Source organism: Psilocybe cubensis, chromosome 7 (genome assembly GCF_017499595.1).
Source record: "Psilocybe cubensis strain MGC-MH-2018 chromosome 7, whole genome shotgun sequence".
Classification (NCBI taxonomy): Eukaryota; Fungi; Basidiomycota; class Agaricomycetes; order Agaricales; family Agrocybaceae; genus Psilocybe; species Psilocybe cubensis.
Genome location: NC_063005.1, coordinates 1,984,094 through 2,003,723, shown reverse-complemented (window position 1 = coordinate 2,003,723; position 19,630 = coordinate 1,984,094). Strand labels below are relative to the sequence as shown.

Here is a 19,630-nt window from a genome sequence, read left to right as displayed (position 1 = left end):
TCTTTGAGAACTCTTCCCCAACGACCACGATCTATGGACAAGCAAGCGAGGCTCAATAAGCGTTTCAACGACATTGTGTCGGCAAAAACCCCAATATCACCAAGCCATGGCCCCCAGTTCTTAGAGGCTATCTATACTCACCCAAACCCTGAGGACCGTATCGCAAGTTTGGTGTCGAAGAAAACGGGAGTAGACGCTTTGAAAGCCGCTATCCGGTATGATTTATCCCTCACGTTCATGAACACACATGCATCATTCCTTATACGATACCTCCAACACCCGGAACTGAAAGCAATCAACAACGGAGAATTTCTCGACGGGATTCTAATGTATCTAGTCGACCCACCCACCTTTTGGATGGAGTTTCGAAGGAAATTCCTTAAATGCGAATTGGATGAGGACGCCGTATATTCCTTTGGCTGGCTACTACACCGCCTATGTACGATGGCATCCGAAGAAGCCGCTTCTTTCAGAGAAGGGTCTGACATGGACGAAATCATTAATATCCTTCTGTCATCACACATCGAGAAAACCAAATCCATTGGATCAAAGTTGAAGGAAGTGTTGAGCACGTCCTTGCCTATTGTGCATGGCAACATTACGTCCAGCTCAGGCCCTGGTGGCCGACACAACAATGACTTTGCGGACTTTCGCAAGATCTCCATTCTTCCTACTGGAGAAGAGATGGCTTCAACGGATGCGCCTTTTTTGAGGCCAGCAAGCGTATTGGAGGAACTAGAGAATGCACCTACACGTGTTGCGATTCATTTGGATAACCAGTTCAGACTCCTTCGAGAAGACATGATTCACGAAATGCGTGAAGAACTCCAGATAGCCTTGGGGAAAAAGCAAGGTCGCCATAGGGGCACAAAGATTCAAGGCTTACGCTTGAAGGACCTGGAGCTTGGCGACGAGAAGAAACGAATGAAATGGAGTTTAATTTGCGTTTGCGACCACGACTTTCCAGAGATGAAAAGGTTGAAGAACCGAAAAGATCGAAAAGAATTCTTGGATGATAAACGTCAGTTTTTCAAGCACCAATCGTTGGCCTGCCTCTTGGTCGGTACAGAAATCATTGCGTTTCCGTGCATCTATCGCGACGAAGAGCGTTTGGCCAAGAATCCGCCCGAAATAGTCCTCCAATTCGAGGACGCGGAGAGCACTCAACATGCTCTTCGCAGGCTCAAAATGGGGGACAATGTCGTGCTAATTCAGATAGATACGGCCACATTTGCGTATGAACCCATTCTGAAAGGACTTCAACAGACAATCACTCTACCATTATCCTCCGAAATATTACTCTGGAAGGTGGGAAATTGTCCCGCGGACATTACGGAACAGATCCCATCTATAGTGCAAATCTTACGCAATGACCCTAGTGTCAACTTGAAAAGTCTCTTAAAAACACCCAAGGATATTAAACTCGATGACTCGCAGGCCAGGTCACTCATATCCGGCCTAACACAGAAAATATCCTTGATTCAAGGACCTCCAGGTATGTTACTCGAAGGTTGACAACTGTTATAGAAGGATGACTTTTGTTAACAAAAATCACACTCTAGGAACCGGTAAATCGTTCATCGGAGGTTTGATAGCAAAATCAATCCATGATTTTACGTCAAAGACTATTCTCGTCGTCTGTTATACAAATCATGCTTTGGACGACATCTTGACCCACCTTTTAGACATTGGCATCCCACAGACAAGCATGCTCCGTATTGGTGGAAAATCGACCTCTAGAACAGAGCCGTTGACAATCCAACATCAACAACGTGGGCCAAACAGGACCAGCCGTCTTGAATGGACGGCTATCGACGAATTGAAAACACAGCACGCACAACTCCGGCAACGCGTCCAGTCTTCGTTTCGACGATATATTTCGCAAGCGTCATATACAAACATCCTTGATTACCTCGAAATGGAATATCCTGATTACTTCGAAGCCTTCCAAATTCCGGATCAAGAGGATGGGATGTCTTTTGTTGGGGCGCAAGGGAAGGCAGCTCAACCCGACTACCTCATCGAAAAGTGGGCCCATGGTGATAGGCCGGACCGGGCTTTTCTTCCTTTCATTTCATCTTCTCAAAGCAGAAAAAGCATTTGGGACCTTCCCAATGCGACTCGACAAGCCCATTTAAAAGGCTGGCGAGAAGCCTTGCTCCAAGAGGCAATCGAAGATTTCGTTTTGAATGCGAAGGAATATAATCGGTGCGTCGACAGATTAAGCAGAGCATATAGCACCAATACATCCACTCTCCTGCGAAACAAACGGATCGTCGGTTGTACAACTACGGCGGCAGCAAAGTATAGGGAAGAAATTCGTACATTCAATCCTGATGTCTTGTTGGTCGAAGAAGCCGGTGAAATCTTGGAGTCGCATGTCCTTACTGCGCTAGGACCCGAAACTTCGCAAATGGTCTTAATTGGAGATCATAAGTAAGTAAATTTCGACATTCTACTGCACCAAGATTTCCCCTAATTGCCTACGTATCTAGACAATTGCGCCCCAAAGTCAATCATTACCTTCTTACGGTCGAAAATGGAGAGGGTTACGATCTCAATCGCTCGCTGTTCGAAAGATTGATTCTTAAGGAATATCCACATGTAACGCTTGAACAGCAACATCGGATGCGACCAGAAATCTCGAATTTTATCAGGCAGATGACATATCCGAAACTCATCGACTCTCCAAACACACAGAACCGGCCTTGTTTACGGGGAGTTCAAGATAATATCATTTTCATCAACCATGATCATCCAGAGGACGAAATCAGTGCGATCGGCGATAGAAATGACATGGCGTCGAAGTCCTCCAAACAAAATTCATTCGAGGCTTTCATGATCTTGAAGATTGTGAAATATCTCGGTCAACAAGGATATGGTACAGAGAATCTTGTCATTCTAACACCATATCTTGGGCAACTTCATAAACTTCGAAACATCCTGAAGAAGGATAACGACCCTATCCTAAATGACCTGGACAACAGTGAGCTTGTAAAAGCTGGCCTGATCGATCCTGCTATGGCCAAGTTATCCAAAAGGTCTATCCGTCTCGCCACAATTGGTGAAGTCCACTCAGTTTTACCTACGACTAATAGATCGATAATTAAATCATTCTTGCAGATAATTATCAAGGTGAAGAAAGCGACATAGTTGTCGTTTCGTTGACCAGGAGCAACCCTCGACACGATATCGGTTTTATGTGTGCCCCAGAGAGGCTGAATGTTTTGCTGTCTCGAGCTAGAAATGGCCTCATCATGCTTGGAAATTCAGACACATTCAAAAACGCTCGAAAAGGACATGAAATCTGGAACCAATTTTTTGGTTTGCTAATTGATGGGAAACATGTTTATCAAGGTCTTCCAGTAAAATGCGAAAAGCACCCAAACACAACCGAAATACTTTCCCAAGTCGAAGATTTCGACTCCAAGTGCCCTGATGGAGGTTGTCTTGTGCCTTGGTAAATATTCCTAATGAAAACAATGTTGATGCCCATTAACAAGCGAATTTTGCTTTAAAAAATAGTGGTGTTACTCTATCGTGTGGGGTGCACACTTGTCCATCAAAATGCCACCAATTGTCCAATCATTCTAAAATACCCTGCAGAGAGCCAATGACTTCGCGATGTGTGGCTGGACACACTCTCCATTGGGAGTGCAACAAGGGAGCTCCTGTGACATGTTCCAAATGTGAACGTGAAAAAAGGCTTGCCAAAAAGAAACAAGAGGAGGAGCTGACTGCACAGACGCGTCGGGATGCAGAACAAAAGGCGCATTTAGCCAAGATGGACAATTTTAACGCCCAAATTGAAGCGGAGAGACGGAAGGCAGAAGACGCTCGCTTATTGCAGGAGCAAGCCAATGCCATCAAGCAGAAGCAGAAAGACTTAGAATCTATCAAAGCGGCGAATGCCAACCGTATCCTTCCACCACCACTTTCAATCACAGCGCAGGGCGCTCGATTATCTCGTGAACAAGCTATTACTTTCCAACAGAAGGAGAGCAATTTGGGATCTATTCAAACAGCCAATGTTAACCCTGCTGTTCCGCCGCTGTCTCCAAACACTTCTATCTTCAGTAAATTATTTTCTCCGTTCGCTCAGTTAGCAGCACCAATGGCCTCCAGTGAATCTACCCCTCCTGGAAGTGATACATCCAAAACAGTTCAAAACGTGGCAAACAATCGCTTAAAGTCTACATCGAGCGGAAAACCTTTTAAGGACCCTGGTCCGTCACCGTCGCAGATCGAGTGGAATCGTCAGAAAACAGTCGAGGGTGCACAAAACGACGCTATCGACGCCATCATGGACATGATCGGGTTGGAGGCAGTCAAACAAGGAGTCCTCGACATCAAAGCCAAAATTGATGTCAGCGTTCGTCAAGGTTCTTCTCTCAAACGCGAAAGGTTCAATGCGGTCCTACTGGGCAACCCAGGAACAGGTACGTCGTGTCATTTCTCGTCCACGCTGACATCCGCTAAAGAAACGTAGGAAAAACGACTGTGGCCAGGCATTATGCCAAATTTTTGGCTACCGTCAAAGCTATCCCTGGTGAAACTTTCGAAGAAACCACGGGTGCTCGACTGGCCCAAAATGGTGTTGGCGAAGCCACCAAACTTGTTGAAGGAGTCGTCAAAGCTGGAGGAGGAGCCATATTCATCGATGAAGCTTATCAGCTTACAAGTGGCAACAACTTTGGGGGTGGTGCAGTCCTCGATTTCCTGTTGGCAGAGATGGAAAACAGGGTTGGCACCTTGGTTTTTATCTTCGCTGGTTACAATAAGGAAATGGAGAAATTTTTTGAACACAATCCGGGCCTTAAAAGTCGCGTGCCTTATGAGTTTCAATTTGCCGACTACGAAGATGCGGAACTCATGCGTATGCTGGAGGACTATATCAAGAAGGACTTTGCTGGACGCATGAAAGTCGAAGGCGGGATTACAGGCTTGTATGGTCGTATCGCGATTCGACGTCTTGGAAGACGTCGGGGTCGCCCTGGTTTCGGTAATGCCCGCGATCTGCAAACAGTCCTATCGCATATAAAAAAACGACAGGCGGTTCGGTTAACAAAAGAACGCCAGGAGGGCAAACAACCGGACGACTTTTTGATGACGCGAGAAGATCTCATAGGTCCTGATCCCTCTACTGCCATCAAAGAAAGCAAGGCGTGGCTCAAGTTACAGCAGATGATAGGGTTGAAGTCGGTCAAGGAGTCCATTAAAAGCCTTTTTAGTTCCATTGAAGAGAACTATCAGCGAGAGCTTTTGGAGAAAGGAGTGTTGGATTTCTCTCTGAACAAGGTGTTCCTCGGACCCCCTGGTACTGGCAAGACCACAGTGGCAAAGTTGTACGGCAGCATTCTGGCTGACATTGGTCTCCTGAGCAACGGTGAAGGTTTGTGCATTTTCAAACGCATTTTGAAAACCAGGCTGACAAGACGTTATATATTGACAGTTATTCTGAAAAACCCCTCTGACTTTGTCGGCTCAGCACTGGGACAATCCGAGGCAAACACCAAGGCAATTTTGGCAAACACAGTCGGTAAAGTATTGATTATAGACGAGGTTAGCACCTTTGTAACGTTTCGAAGACAACAATTACTCACGGATTGTTTGCAGGCATACATGCTTTACGGAGGAGGTGGAAGTGACGATGTGTCTTCAGGATCAAATCAATACAAGACTTCAGTCATCGACACCATTGTCGCTGAAGTGCAGAATGTGCCTGGCGAAGACCGCTGCGTTATCCTTGCTGGTTACAAAGATCAAATGCTTGAGATGTTCCAGGTATGCCTCATTCGAAAATTTATATGAACGACATAACCTAAACTGCTGCAAGAACGTGAACCCCGGATTGTCGAGACGTTTCAAAATCGAGGAAGCATTCAACTTTGAGAATTTCAACGATGATGAACTTCTGAAGATTCTGGAGTTGAAGTTGAAGGATCAAGAGCTTGAGGCCACTCCACAGGCCAAGAAAACTGCCATAGATCGTTTGAGCCGGATGAGAAATCGGCCTAACTTTGGTAATGGAGGTGAAGTCGAAAATATCATAACGGCAGCAAAAGGACGAGCGATCGCGCGAAGGTCGAAAATACCTCTCTCTGAAAGGCCCTCTGTCATCACGATTGAAGCTGAAGACATCGACCCCGATTGGAACAGGAGTGCCAACGCTGCAGCAGACCTCGTCAAAATCTTCAGCGACATTGTTGGCTGCGAAGATATAATACAAAAGCTGAAGAATTATCAAGAAGTTGTTCAGGCGTGCCTTGCCAGGGATATGGATCCTAGAGAGCTTATCCCCACAAATTTTGTTTTCACTGGCCCTCCCGGTACGTTGTTTTGTTCGATGGATAAAATTTATTGACTGAACCCCTTTGGAAGGTACGGGGAAGACGACAGTGGCGCGCAAAATAGGGCAAGTGTTTTATAACATGGGCATTTTGGGATCCGGGGACGTCATCGAATGCTCCGCTTCAGACCTTGTTGGACAATATGTCGGGCAAACCGGCCCCAAGACCAGAAAGCTGTTTGAAAAAGCTCTTGGAAAAGTCCTCTTTGTCGATGAAGCGTACCGCCTAAGCGTTGGCCATTTCGCTCAAGAGGCAATAGACGAACTCGTTGGTCTCCTCACACACCCCGACTTCAAAAGTAAACTCATTGTCATCCTTGCTGGATACGAACAAGACATGAACCAACTCATGTCGGTAAATACAGGGCTATCAAGTCGTTTCCCGGAACAGGTGGTTTTCGTGAACATGGATGCTGAACAATGCTTGAAGATTGTTAGTAACGAACTAAAGAAGAAAAAGATTCAGACTGATGGGTGGGACGTCGACGTATCCTCAGAAGCCAACATTGAAATCAAGGAGCTCATTCGCGACATGGCGGAGCTTCAAGACTGGGGCAATGCACGAGATATGATTACAATTTCCAAAGAGATGATCAACAAGGCATTGGTATCTCTCACAACTGCCGCGCCAGGTGCCAGCCCGATGCTTTCTGGCGTCGATGCTGTTGGTGTGATGAAAATTGCACTGAAGGATCGCCAGAGAAGATCAAAGATACCTCCTAAACCTCGTCTCGCTCAACCCGATTTGCATATGCAAGAACTCACAGCTACTCCGCCTCCACCTCCAACCCTTGCGACAAGGACGACGGCCAACACTCAAAAGGCATCCGACAGAGGACGTGGCCGTGGCAGAGGACGAGGGCGTGGTCGCGGTGACGGAGGAGAAAGCAGGGCCAACACTAGCCAATCACAATCGCATCAAACTCGTCAACAAGTGCAAAGGGACCCAGGTGTGAACGATGCCTTATGGAATGAAATGGAGGCAATGAAGCGAAAAGCAACACGGATCGAAATGGATGCGAAAAACCGGGTAAAAGAGATGGAAAAAAAGGCGGAAGAGGCGAAAAAAGAGGCGCAACGACAAGAACAGATGATTGCCGACAAGCAACTGGCAGAGGCTGCGGCCAAAGAGGCATCCGAAAGGGCCGAACTGCAACGACAAAGAGAAAAGGCGCGCCTGAAGGCGCTGGCTGCACGAGCCGAGCAAGCAAAGGCGGAAGCTGAAGCTCGTGCACGGAGAGAAGCAGAGAGGCAGCGACAGGCCAAGGAAGCAAGAGCACAGGCGAAACTGCGGGAAATGGGAGTCTGCGTTGCTGGATATCAGTGGATTAAGATGGGTTCTGGATATCGCTGTAAAGGAGGATCGCACTTTGTATCTAATGGCGAGCTTGGATTATAGTTAGAACAAGTTGTTAGTAGCGTGTAATAAAACACAACGGTTATTGCTCAGACTAATTTTGCCGCGGAGGTCAATTTGAATATTTCACAGGCTCACACCTTTTATCTCCTTCCAGCTCCCAGGCAGTGAGGTCTCTCTTGCTTTCCACCAGCACCCACCTCAGAGACCCACCTTAGACCTCCTCGTCACCAGTATATACCATGGCCGACGAAATCGACTATGAGGGTCTACCCTCAAATGCCGGTCTTGGTGTAAGTTGGCGTATAATTAGTTTTCTCCCCCAATTCTTGACGCGTCCAATTCTTTTTCTAGGTCAATATGCTTGCAGGCGCACTCGTAAGATTCCCTTTCAGCCACATATGTCCTTCACTCAGTAAAAGGCGCCATAGGCTGGCATTTCCGAGCACGCTGTGATGTTCCCCATAGACAGTATCAAAGTGGGTCTTGTATCGTGGCTGGGAATTCTTTCTCAAAGTCTTTTCTCGCGCGCAGACACGGATGCAGGTTTTCGCCACATCACCGCTCGCTGTATACAGCGGTGTTGGCAATGCATTCTCCAGGATCGCCTCCACAGAAGGAGTCCGAGCCCTCTGGAGAGGTGTTTCATCCGTCATTCTCGGTGCCGGTCCCGCTCACGCAGTGCATTTCGGGACGTTAGAGGCAGTCAAGGAGCTATGTGGAGGCAACGAGGCTGGGAACCAGTGGTTAGCTACTTGTATGTTCCTTTTCGCTCTCCTTTTGCAATTTTTTGGTCTTAAAAACTACCACTCGTAACTCCGCAGCATTGGCAGGAGCCTCAGGTACGATAGCAGCCGACGCTTTTATGAACCCTTTCGATGGTGAGTATCAATTATATTTTTTGCCACTCATGTAGTAACCTTTTTTTAGTTGTCAAGCAACGAATGCAGGTTCACAAGTCGGAATTCCGTTCTGTATGGGTGTGCGCTCGCTCAGTCTACCGAGCAGAGGGTATTGGCGCCTTCTACGTTTCCTACCCCACAACATTAGCCATTACGATTCCCTTCAATGCCATCCAATACACCGTCTACGACCATCTCAAAAAGTTCATGAACCCCCGAAATGAATACTCGCCCCAGTCCCACATAATCGCTGGAGGAATTGCTGGTGCAGTGGCTGCCGCTGTGACAACGCCTCTCGACGTAGCCAAGACGATTCTGCAGACACGAGGGGCGTCCACGGAAGCTGACATCCGGAATGTCAAGGGTATGGCCGACGCATTCAAAGTTATCTGGGCGAGGGACGGACTGAAAGGATTCGGGAGAGGATTGACGCCAAGAGTACTGACTATCATGCCGAGTTCCGCGCTGTGCTGGATGTCCTACGAGTTCTTCAGTTCGTCTCACTTGCTCTTCCTTATTCTATTCAAATGGACCTAAATGATCTTTTCTGCATTTTACAGAAGCGGCCATCCGATCTGATTAATAGACATGACTGATTTTTATGACACTCTGAGGATAATGACGGCATATCTGATTATCATTGCTATACCAGCTCCCGCCAAAATGTTTTTATCTTCATAGTATAATAGTACATAGTTAGTATATATTGCACGCACCCTACACCACACTGACCTAATGCGAAGGATAGAATCGCGCCCACGTGACGGCTACTGTAAACCATTCTCTACGCGTTTCAATACTCACTTGACAAGCAGCCACTATGTTTTTGAATCCTGCCTTTCTGCTTCTCTCCCTCATTACTTCCTCGTGTCTTTTTGCTATTTCTATTGTACTATATGCTATCCGCCCCCGTCTTGATGTCGATTTTGCTACTCAGGTGGAAGAATCTGTAGGGACCTTCTCAGAACTGGCTATTGATCTCGGCGTCTACTTCGTTCCCGAGACGTCATCTATTCCGCCTCAATCACTCACAGCGATACTTCCCATTCTGCCTTCCTCTTTGCATCGCACCGAAGAGCTCATTCAACCGTTCCTCGAGCCCCAGGAACACGTCCTAGAGCTTGTTATTGTGTGCCCTGACACGATCGCGTCTTCCGTTCGGCGTGTTCTCCAAGACACATTCTCCACTTTACAATCAGAGGGACATCCTGTAATCTCGCTGCATCCATGGTCGGACTTGCATGGGCCATTTGCCTTTCTCAAAGCTGCTGCTGCTGCAACAACCGAATGGGTCCTAATCATGGATGACACTGGCCTCTCTGACCAGCTGGAATACGACGCTTATGTCCTCTTACATCCCCCTGATATCAGCCTACCTTTTGGTCCCCATGGGAAAGAGCTGATAGCAAGCGAGGTACTCCAACTCTCTTCTTGGGGAGAAATCGTGCCAGGAAAGTTTATTCTCCCTCCCTTTGTCATGCCTTCAAGTCTGTCACCATTTAGCTTGGAATATGAGGGCCCTCCTATTGACTGCAACACATGGGCTGATTTTGGTGAGTATGTAGCCAGTCTTCATCCTGATCCTATCGGAGGAATCCTCTTCAAAGAGCCCACATCGACGCAGTTGTCCTCGTTTTTTCTCTATCCTGTCGATATGGACTTTCTGCCTGATCAGCATCTCGTGGAATGGGAAGACCTGTCTAACGATACAGACATCACTCCTAAGTTCTTGCCTTATCCTCTGGTCAATATTTCCGAAGCGAGCCCCCAACCTCGATTCGTGTTGTTCTTGCCTACTCTAAAGGATGTTGAAGACATGCAATCTTTTCTCTGCGCCATGCAAGCAACTGATCAATGGCGAATACAAATCCTGGTATACGACGATGTGTTTCCAGAACTAGATCAAGGCGAATGGACTTCCGGGACCTTTGAGTTTAGTCATTGTACTATTGGATATGAGGTTCCTTCTGGAGAGATTGCTATAGCATTAGGCGGCTCAAGCAGTACACCACTTCTTGACTGGCTTGGGGATCTCAGTGTTCCCGTAGATGTCGTTCTCTGCCTCAAGGAGGAGGATGTATTGGCCAACTACTTGTGCTCGCCGCATAAAAATTCTTTGTTGCATTTAACAACCATCATAAAGATTCCAAGATCAGACTTGAACCAAATGGAATGGATGTCTTCGCTTTCTCTGGAAGAGTGGAAAAGTATGAGCCAAAAGTATATACACTAATCAAGATGATTTTACTAATAGACATTTTTAGATTGGAATATACCTCGGGTTGACATTACGGTTATAACCAACGACCGTCCAGCCTCACTGAAACGACTGCTTGACTCCCTTCAAGCTGCCCGATACTTTGGAGACACCATGGACATGCGCATAAATATAGATCAAAGCTGCGACGCGGAGACTCTGGAAATCGCAGAGCACATCAGATGGCCGTTCGGAAGGGTGTTCTTACACCGCAGAATCATCCACGCAGGCCTCCTTCCCGCGATCGTGGAATCCTGGTATCCACATAACAATGATTCGTACGGCTTGCTCCTCGAGGATGACGTGGAACTCTCCCCGTTGTTCTATGCATGGATAAAAATGGCCTTGCTGCGTTACAGGTGGGTTCTTGTAGACGGGTTATCTGATAAGCGTTCAGCTGATCTCATTTTCGTCTAGGTATGGTGTTCCTGACAATAGAAGTCCTACTTTATTTGGTATTAGTCTTTACCAACAGAAAAATCTCGAGTTACCGCTCGAAGGTCGTCAGCCGTTTAACCCACGCATATATCTGGCCAATGAAGGCATAGAACACCCAACCATTCCATATCTTTCCCAAGTTCCGTGCAGCTGGGGAGCAGTGTATTTTCCCGAGCATTGGCGAGAATTTCACGATTACCTCTCCATCCGCCTGTCGGAAACTGTCATGCCGCTCGAAGAAGAGGTCGTTCCCAAAGTACGATCAAATCAGTGGTCAAAATCCTGGAAACGATTTTTCATCGAGCTGGTTTTTCTCAGAGGATACGTGATGCTATATCCCAACTACGAGGATTTTGTGTCGCTTTCCACTAATCATTTAGAGGTCGGGTCTCACGTCAAAGAACGTTCACAGGAAAAGCGAGACCTCTTTGATTTACCCTTGATGGGACTCGAGGTTTCACAAGAACCGTCCAAGCTTCTCGATATGCCGGGCCACTCTCTCCCTCGCATAAACATGCTGCCAATATTGAACTTGACCGGATATCTCACGTCATCCCTAGACATTGTTCGAAGAGGAAATTTACGACAATCCGATCTCGTACACTGCAATAATCCGTTTGAATTGTATAACATTCGATCTCTTATGTGTATCAACACGCTGTAGGTAGCATGTACGCTATTTAAAAAAATGGTAGTAAAAAAAGATGTGATATCATATATCGTAGTCGTATCGTCCCGGGTTTCCCAAAGCATCATTACATAGCAATTTGAGAGCTGTCTAGGTTAACGGCATGCAAGAAGAGATTAACATTGGCTAGCTTGGTTTGTCGCTGTTCTTCGTCGTGGACCCAGCCCTTGTTTACACTGAGGACATTGTCCAAAATTTTTTCACGGAGTGTTCCAACCAACACATGATGTTGCTCGTTGAACCCATGCAGAGCCAAGGCTGCTAGGAATTGCCAGACAGGTTGGTCCACAGTATCCGTTGGCACCGGATGGTTGGCAGGATCTGGGTTGACAATGCGGGATGAAGGGAATAGGGAGAGCAGATGAGGTGCAAGCAGTTGGAACAGATGATCAAACATTAGTCGCCTACGGATGTGGTCAATGAATACACAATCCCAAGGTATGCCAGAGAAATAGAGCGTACCATTGCTGACTCTCCTCGATTGTGGGGGCTTCTGCCACATCTGCCAAATCAGACGTCGCTATCGTTTGTTTGATCACCTCCACTCTACTGAGGAAAAGGGTCAACAAAGCCAGACCAGGCTAAACAAATGCATCAGTTCGTTGCTCGATGATATGATATAACGTGGATTTTATTATACTTACTCGGGTTCGAGCAACAGTGACAATGTTACTGCGAGTCAACAACAATCCAAGAAGACCCGTTACAAGGCGGAGATTGGCCACCGAAATGACCGGTAATATGCTCTGCATGACGCTGCCCAAAAATGCCTGTGTCTGGCGCTCGACATCAGATCTTTCTTGTGTGTCGTTGATAGTATCAAGAATGGGTGCATTTCGAACTACGTCCAACTGGTTGAAGCACGCCACAAGCAACGTCAACAAAGTAAGCATTCGTTGATTGTCGAGTAGCCGAGTGAGACGAGGCAGAATTTTTTTGCCCTTGGTCGGCGTCAAAAGGGAAATGAAAGGGTGAGGATCACTGTAGGAGAGTAGGTCAGTAGGATACAAAACGACCTTAAACAGTCAATAATACCTCGTTTGAAGAGGGACCATGACCCTTAATTCATCCCAAAGTTTGTCGACAAGTTCATCGTATTCCTTTTTCCTGAACAAGTACTTAGAGTGCGTTTATATTGGAGAGCAAATATATAATTACCATTCCTGGGAAGCCTCTACATCTTCAGGTGAAGGTTGATCTCTCCTGAGTTGCTCAACTCGGAGAACTACGTCGTACAATTCCTCAAGAATGACAAGAACCTTTCTATGTGTGAGAGGTTCTTTTTTCACTAGATCATCCGTCTAATGGCCAAGCATGAAATTCTGATCTTCGGATAAAATTAATGGGCGCTTACTTGAGCTTCTGCGGCAAGGCCTAATGCCTCACGCCCAAGCTTGGCAGCTTCCTTGGCAGCACCTTCATTGTGAACTGTAGACTTGCTGATATGTAGGTTAGCAGTTGCGTGCGACAATGTAGGCGATGCGCCTGCTCCAGCGTCAACCTGGAGAAGCTGCCTGGGCGCCGCCTTATAGCTTCTCCCAGAAGTTTTCCCCAAAGCACCTTGAAGACTATGGACGGCTGCAATAACAGTGATGAGTGAATATATAACAATGGAAACACAACGACGACAGACCATAGAGACCCTTTTCTTCTTCCCTTTTTCTTGCATTGCTGACAATTCGCTCGACTTGCTGTTCCATGCGCTGCATTGCGCTCGGTCGTCTGTTGCCACCTTTAGATGACAATCCCAGACCGATACCACCTCCAGAGCCAAACTTGAGAACGCGTTCGTCTTGGGATTGCAAACCCATACGAGAACGCATTATGGCACCGTATACTTGTGCGTAAAAATCATCCGCGTATGGGTCCTGAGTGACGAGTTGTGAAACCTGGATTCGAGTAATAAAGTCCTTGTCCGATTGCGTCATGAGGTCGTTATAACGCGACTATCAATATTGATGTTCAGTTCAGTAGAAGTCCGAAAATTCATATAAAACAACTAACCATGTGTGCAATTTTGGCAGCCTTACGGCGACGCTTTTCTTCCATTTTTTCTGCCTCCAAGATTTTGCGCATAGCCTCGACTCTCAAAGCTTCTTGATCAGCAGGAGAAACGCCATGCATATCACGACCAAAGTCTGCCTGGGCGAGATCCGAAAGAAGTCTTTGCTGGAGTTGGATATTTTGAGGCTGATAACGAGACTCTTCTTGCAGCGAGATGGGGAATTGTGCATTGTTATTGATGACCGCAGGTGAGCGAGAACGGGATGCCTGCCTACGATATTGCTGCTGCTGCTGTTGTTGTTGTTGCTGCTGGTGCTGCTGCTGGAATAACAATTGACGTTCTTGTGCCTGTTGAAGAAGTTGAGCAGCAAGTACTTCCTGAGGGTCTACTCCTTGAAAACCAGGGGCCCGTCGGTTGTATGGGGAACCACGAGCCCTTTCCATGTTCATGGCCAAGAGCCGACGCTCAACCTCTTCCAACCTGAGCTGCTCTTCCAACTCCTGCGCACGCTGCTGCTGAAGCATTTGCTCCTGTTGTTGGAGGAGTAAGATCTGCCGGTGGTGCTCAAGGAATCGTGGCGATTGTGAAGACGGCATCATGCGAGGAGGTGGGGTTCTCTGCTGCTGTAACTGCTCACGCTGTTGCAAGAACAAACGCTGTGCCTGAGCTTGTTGCTGTTCCTGCTGATAAAGCTGACGCTGACGAGCCTCATCTTCCCGAAGACGCTGCTGCTGCTGGAGTAGTTGCTGCTGAAGAAGTTGTTGCTGCTGCTGTTGGAGAAAGCGTTCCTGTAAGATACGCTCCTGCTCCTGTTGCAAAAGATACTCCTGCTCCCGCTCGCGTTCGCGTTCGCGTTCTGCCTGAGCATTTGCCAGCATCTCAGCCTCAATCTCCTGCAACGTTCGAACCCGCTGATGCGCCTGTTGATTCTGTCCGATGACACCGCCAATGGCAACCGGGGCATCGTTACCGAACGGAGAGAACCTAGAGGAGTGTGCTTGAGCTGGGCCAGGGGAAGCACGCGGATGGTCGGCGATGCGAGTAGAACCGTTGGCTCTTGGAAGGGTGGAGAAGAGCGAATGATCTTGCCAGATAGACTCGAGAGAATTGGTGGCAGCGGGACGAGCGGCTACGCTGAGGGTCAGAAAGAAACATTAGAGGTCGGGCAAGAGCATACCCGTCTGGACTGTCCGGGGTTGCTCGGGTTCTACCCTTTCCTCTCGTCGTGGAGGCTCCTGACGTTGGTCGCGCTGCCTGGGCTGAATCTGATCATGGAGGGGGTTTGGCAAGACAGGATTAGAAAAATCAAAATCCTTGCCTGATAACGAGGGAGATTAGGGATTTATGAATAGGGATTCATATAGAAGTTATTACCAATAGGGTCAGTGGATCCGAAGGTCTCGTCGTTCAAGTCGTCACCCCCTTCCTGGAGGGCATCGCCGAGACCGTCGTAGCTCTCGTCGTTCCAGTCGTAGACGGCGATATTCTCGTGCTGGTCACTTTTTAGGTCGCGCTCGGGCAGTCCGAAGAATGCCATCACTGGGACATGCAGGACGCGGACAACGACGAGCACCTGCTTTTTGGACGATCAATACATAAGCCGGCTAGACAAACATGTACAACTTGTCCAGATCTAATCTAATCTACAACAACTACTACTATGTACAAAATTACAACTTGCTCACATCCGCCAAAAAGTCGAGCAGCGTGCTTGCACTCCACGCCTGCGTCGCACAAGAGTCCCTGCAATATTTCCCATCTGCGTTTGTCAATTCAGGCAGTCCTCTCCATGGATCCTTTGACAAGTGCTCCCGAGGCGTAAGCAGCAGTTTGTGCAGGTAATGCAACGTCTGTTTCTTATCCTCCTTGCCCGACCCCACCCGGGTATCAAAATCAAGGTATGCTCTCAAGAAATAGCCCAAAGGCCAACCCCACTCGGGTCCCTGCGTGTCTCGTCAGTCTCTGCACAAGCCATAGAGCATCAAAGTTCTTACATTGTGGTAGTTCAGGCCTTTGGCCACCGAAGGATCATCCGAGTCGTTCGAGTTGTCGTAATCTGGACGGTACTGCAAGTCGGCAGTGTCCAGTGTTTTCATTCCAAGCGGGCCCCGTAGCACCTTGTCAGCCAGCTGAAGTGCACCGAGGCCGTGATGAGGGTCAAACAGCTCTGGAGCAACAGTCATCGCAATCGGGAAATTGCAGCGCAACTGGTAGTCTGCCCATTCATGGCCCGCTCCAGAGCCATACACGTCCTTGTATATCCCCCGTCGATTCACAAGACTTGAATTGATTTTGTAGTCCTTGTCAAAGGACGCATCCAAGGGGACATAATAACACTTCTCGAAAGACTCTTGAATCAGTTTCGACCATTCAGCGTATGTCACAAGACGCTTCTGTCCTTTGACTACAATCGCATGTCAATGTAAATAAAACAACCAATGCACCAAAGCAAAAACTCACTTTCAGCCTGTACACCCTTGAATGGGAATTTTCCTTGACTTGATAGCTCATTCAGCCATCGAAGCGTACTCTTCAGCAAGCCAGTAATCTCAACAGGTGCGCCATCTCTCGGTGTCCCCGGAACACCTTTAGTACCAGCCTTGACTGATTCTCCCATTTTGTCCATCCACGTCCCACAATTATGTTGATTACCACCAAATATTAACCCAGTTTCCCAATCAACATGGATGTCAATGTTAAATCCTTGATCCCTCATCTGCATGTCCAGGTTTGGACCTGCATTGTATTCTCGGAAAGTAATTCCATCTGCATGCCGTTGCAGAATCTCCTGAATTATTTCTGCAATAGAAGAGGAATACGCATATGCTTTTGAATCGTCCCATGGCACCCAGGTATCGTCTTTCGGGAAGCGTCGCTTAACGGGCTCGGAAAGAATCTGGATGCCATCGGGAGCAGTCTTGACATAGTCCTGGATGTTTTGCAACATCCACCATGGTGAATCACGGGAATTGTATCTAGAACAAGCACTGTCAGACTCCCCAATCTCCCTGATGAGAAAAACATGTACCTTGGACTGCGCAAAGAATCCAAAAGATTCGGGATCAACCCATGCTTCAACGTCGAAGCAAAAGCCAAGATATGCCTTCGCGCGCCCTCGAAATTTCCAGTAGTCAAGAAAAGGCCGCTCAGCGAAATAAACACGTCACGTCCCCAACAGCGCGCCCATCCGGTAGTGAAATGGGGGAGACCCGCTGCAAGGGATGGCATCGGCACACTGGGATCCAGAGACGCCGACTTGACGAGTCCATGCATCTGAATCGCGCACAATGCAAGATCCTGAGTGAACTCGTGTCCGGAAGATACAAAGTCTGAACATTGCTCAATGGCAGCAGCACGGGCAGCTTTGTATGCCTCGGAGACGACAAGGGCAAAATACTTGGGCCTCATGTAATTTGGCACTGAAGCCTTGACTCTATCAAAGCGCTCTTTTATCCACTGTGCAGGTTTGGCCAAATGTGGGAGCGTGCCCACTTGACTAGAAAAAAGGTTCAGCTTGTATAATGATATTGTAAATGAAAACTCACTGGCTCAATCGCTCATGGACATAATTGTTAGGAGGAGACCCGGAGACGAGGCGGGAGAGAGAGACGAAGGACCAGAACGTGTTGGGTGTGCTAACAAAGAAGGAACTGAGGCTACGTAGCTACGGGTGTGTCTACAAATACTGTGTGATATGTGACTACAGGCACGTGTGTGTGTCTACGTTAGAGGGAACTCTAACATCACCCCCCTCTTAAAGGTGGGCGTCCGGGATGTTGTGGAGGCGTATGTAATTGTTTAGTACTTCAGAGTTAGGGAAGGATGAGTGGCTTGACCACGAAGCGTCTTCCTCTGTGCAGCCATCGAGCAGCACGAGGAACTGTGTTCCACTGCGCAGGGCCCTGTGGCCGAGCACACTTGCAATGTCTGGGGGTGGTAACGCGGGGGGAGGTGTTGGTGTCGCGGGTGAAGTTTGGGAATCGAATTCTGCTGGTATGAAACGGGAGAGTTTAGAGACATGGAAAGTAGGGTGGATCGACCACGAGGCCGGTAGGTCGAGGGTGTAAGACTGGATGCCAACGCGTTTCGTCACAGGAAAAGGTCCGTGACGCTTAACATCGAGCTTTTTAGACGGACGTGAGGACTTGATGTCGGAGGCGCTGAGCATCACCATGTCGCCAACATTGAAGACGGGTGGAGCGCGGTGAGAGGTGTCATAGGATCGCTTCATTGCATCAGCGGCGAGGTTTAGCGCTGAAGCGGATTCCTTCGCGAGGGAATCCATTTGAGAGGCGAATTCAAGAGCTTTGGGGACACGGTCGTCCGAGAGGCGTGCGGGTTGCAGGGTTCGGCGGGGGTTGGAGCCATAGTTTAGGAAGAAGGGCGAGAAGCCAGTGGACGAGTGAATCTTATTGTTGATAGCAAATTCGGCGCATGCAAGCCATTCCACCCAATCATTTTGCCTGTTATTCACAAAGATCCGTAGGTATTGTTCGATTTCTTGATTGACGCGCTCAGTTTGTCCGTCTGTTTGAGGTCGAAATGCGGTGGACGCGTTCTGTGAAATGCCTAGCAGGTCGTTGAGGGCCCGAGTAAAGTTTGACAGGAAGATTGAACCACGGTCGGAGATGATGCGTCGTGGCAGTCCGAAGTCTTTCCAGACATGGTCGCGGAAGAGGCGCGCGAGACCCTCAGAAGTGATTGACTTTTTGCATGGGATGATACGAACCATTTTTGAGAGTCTATCGACGACGACAAAGATCGAATCGAAGCCGCGAGATTTAGGTAAGTCCACGATGAGATCACAGGAAATGATCTCCCAATTGGAGGAAGGGATTTCGTTGGGGGTCAGTAGGCCCGCGGGCGCCATCCTCAGAGGCTTAGTTGATTGACAGGTGGGGCATCCATCAACGTAACGCTTCGCGTCTTTTGATAGTGACGGCCACCAATAGTCGCGCAGGACGAGTTCCATGGTCTTCATCCGGCCAGGGTGGCCTACGGATTGGTGATCATGACAGTCGGCGAGTATTCGTTGACGCAAGTTGCCTTTGTTTGGCACAAAGATTCGGTTATGCCATGAAAGCAAGCCGTCGTGGAGGGACCAGCCAGGCAGGTTCTTGTGCTTTTCCCACATTTCAGTGATTTGGTGCTGGTGAGTTCGAATGTCAGCCAGGACGGGGTCATCCCCAATTGAGCATTCAGCAGTACGTCGAATGTGTTCTGGGCGCAGTAAGGTGACGTTTTCGTTGTCGCCAACACCTTTATCGTAGTCGGGGCGGCGGGACAACGAGTCTGCGCAGATCATGGTCGGGCCTGGCTTGTGGACGAGTACGAAATCGAATTCAGCGAGCTGCAGGGACCAGCGAGCCTGACGACGGTTCAATTTCTGAGCGGTCATGAAATACTGAAGGTTCTTGTGATCGGTGTGGATCTCAACAGGAGAATCGGAGCCGTGGAGGTAGCGTCGCCAGTCATCGAGAGACCTCATGATTGACAGTAGTTCGCGGTCATGTATCTCGTAGTTGCGCTCAACGGGACTGAGGGCTTTTGAAGCAAACGCGACCGGTTGCCAGGAATTGTCAACAAATTGGCTGAGCACCGCGCCGGTTGCGTATCCAGAGCTGTCTGCCTCTA

At 48.2% G+C, this 19,630-nt stretch overlaps 4 protein-coding genes across 4 annotated transcripts; 3 read left to right on the top strand and 1 right to left on the bottom strand.

Moving 5' to 3' along the window:
- Positions 1-33: 33 nt before the first annotated feature.
- JR316_0008181 (NFX1-type zinc finger-containing protein 1) lies at positions 34-7,748 on the top strand (the record flags this gene model as incomplete). The annotated part of the gene is made up of 9 exons (XM_047893896.1): positions 34-1,495; positions 1,563-2,436; positions 2,496-3,064; positions 3,609-4,439; positions 4,490-5,392; positions 5,453-5,562; positions 5,617-5,784; positions 5,837-6,329; positions 6,382-7,748. 9 exons carry the CDS (start codon positions 34-36, stop codon positions 7,746-7,748), a joined length of 6,777 nt encoding a protein of 2,258 aa, XP_047747211.1.
- Positions 7,749-7,948: 200 nt separating this feature from the next.
- JR316_0008180 (putative mitochondrial carrier C8C9.12c) lies at positions 7,949-9,191 on the top strand (the record flags this gene model as incomplete). Its single annotated transcript, XM_047893895.1, has 7 exons — positions 7,949-7,999; positions 8,061-8,084; positions 8,138-8,185; positions 8,241-8,463; positions 8,531-8,587; positions 8,637-9,101; positions 9,169-9,191. 7 exons carry the CDS (start codon positions 7,949-7,951, stop codon positions 9,189-9,191), a joined length of 891 nt encoding a protein of 296 aa, XP_047747210.1.
- A 237-nt stretch (positions 9,192-9,428) lies between these two features.
- JR316_0008179 (uncharacterized protein) lies at positions 9,429-11,967 on the top strand (the record flags this gene model as incomplete). Its single annotated transcript, XM_047893894.1, has 3 exons — positions 9,429-10,815; positions 10,873-11,224; positions 11,283-11,967. 3 exons carry the CDS (start codon positions 9,429-9,431, stop codon positions 11,965-11,967), a joined length of 2,424 nt encoding a protein of 807 aa, XP_047747209.1.
- Positions 11,968-12,058: 91 nt separating this feature from the next.
- On the bottom strand, positions 12,059-15,533 carry JR316_0008178 (DNA topoisomerase 2-associated protein pat1; the record flags this gene model as incomplete). The annotated part of the gene is made up of 10 exons (XM_047893893.1): positions 12,059-12,395; positions 12,454-12,572; positions 12,636-12,972; positions 13,027-13,098; positions 13,150-13,292; positions 13,346-13,569; positions 13,625-13,937; positions 13,996-15,125; positions 15,174-15,314; positions 15,371-15,533. 10 exons carry the CDS (start codon positions 15,531-15,533, stop codon positions 12,059-12,061), a joined length of 2,979 nt encoding a protein of 992 aa, XP_047747208.1.
- Between the last annotated feature and the right edge of the window lie 4,097 nt (positions 15,534-19,630).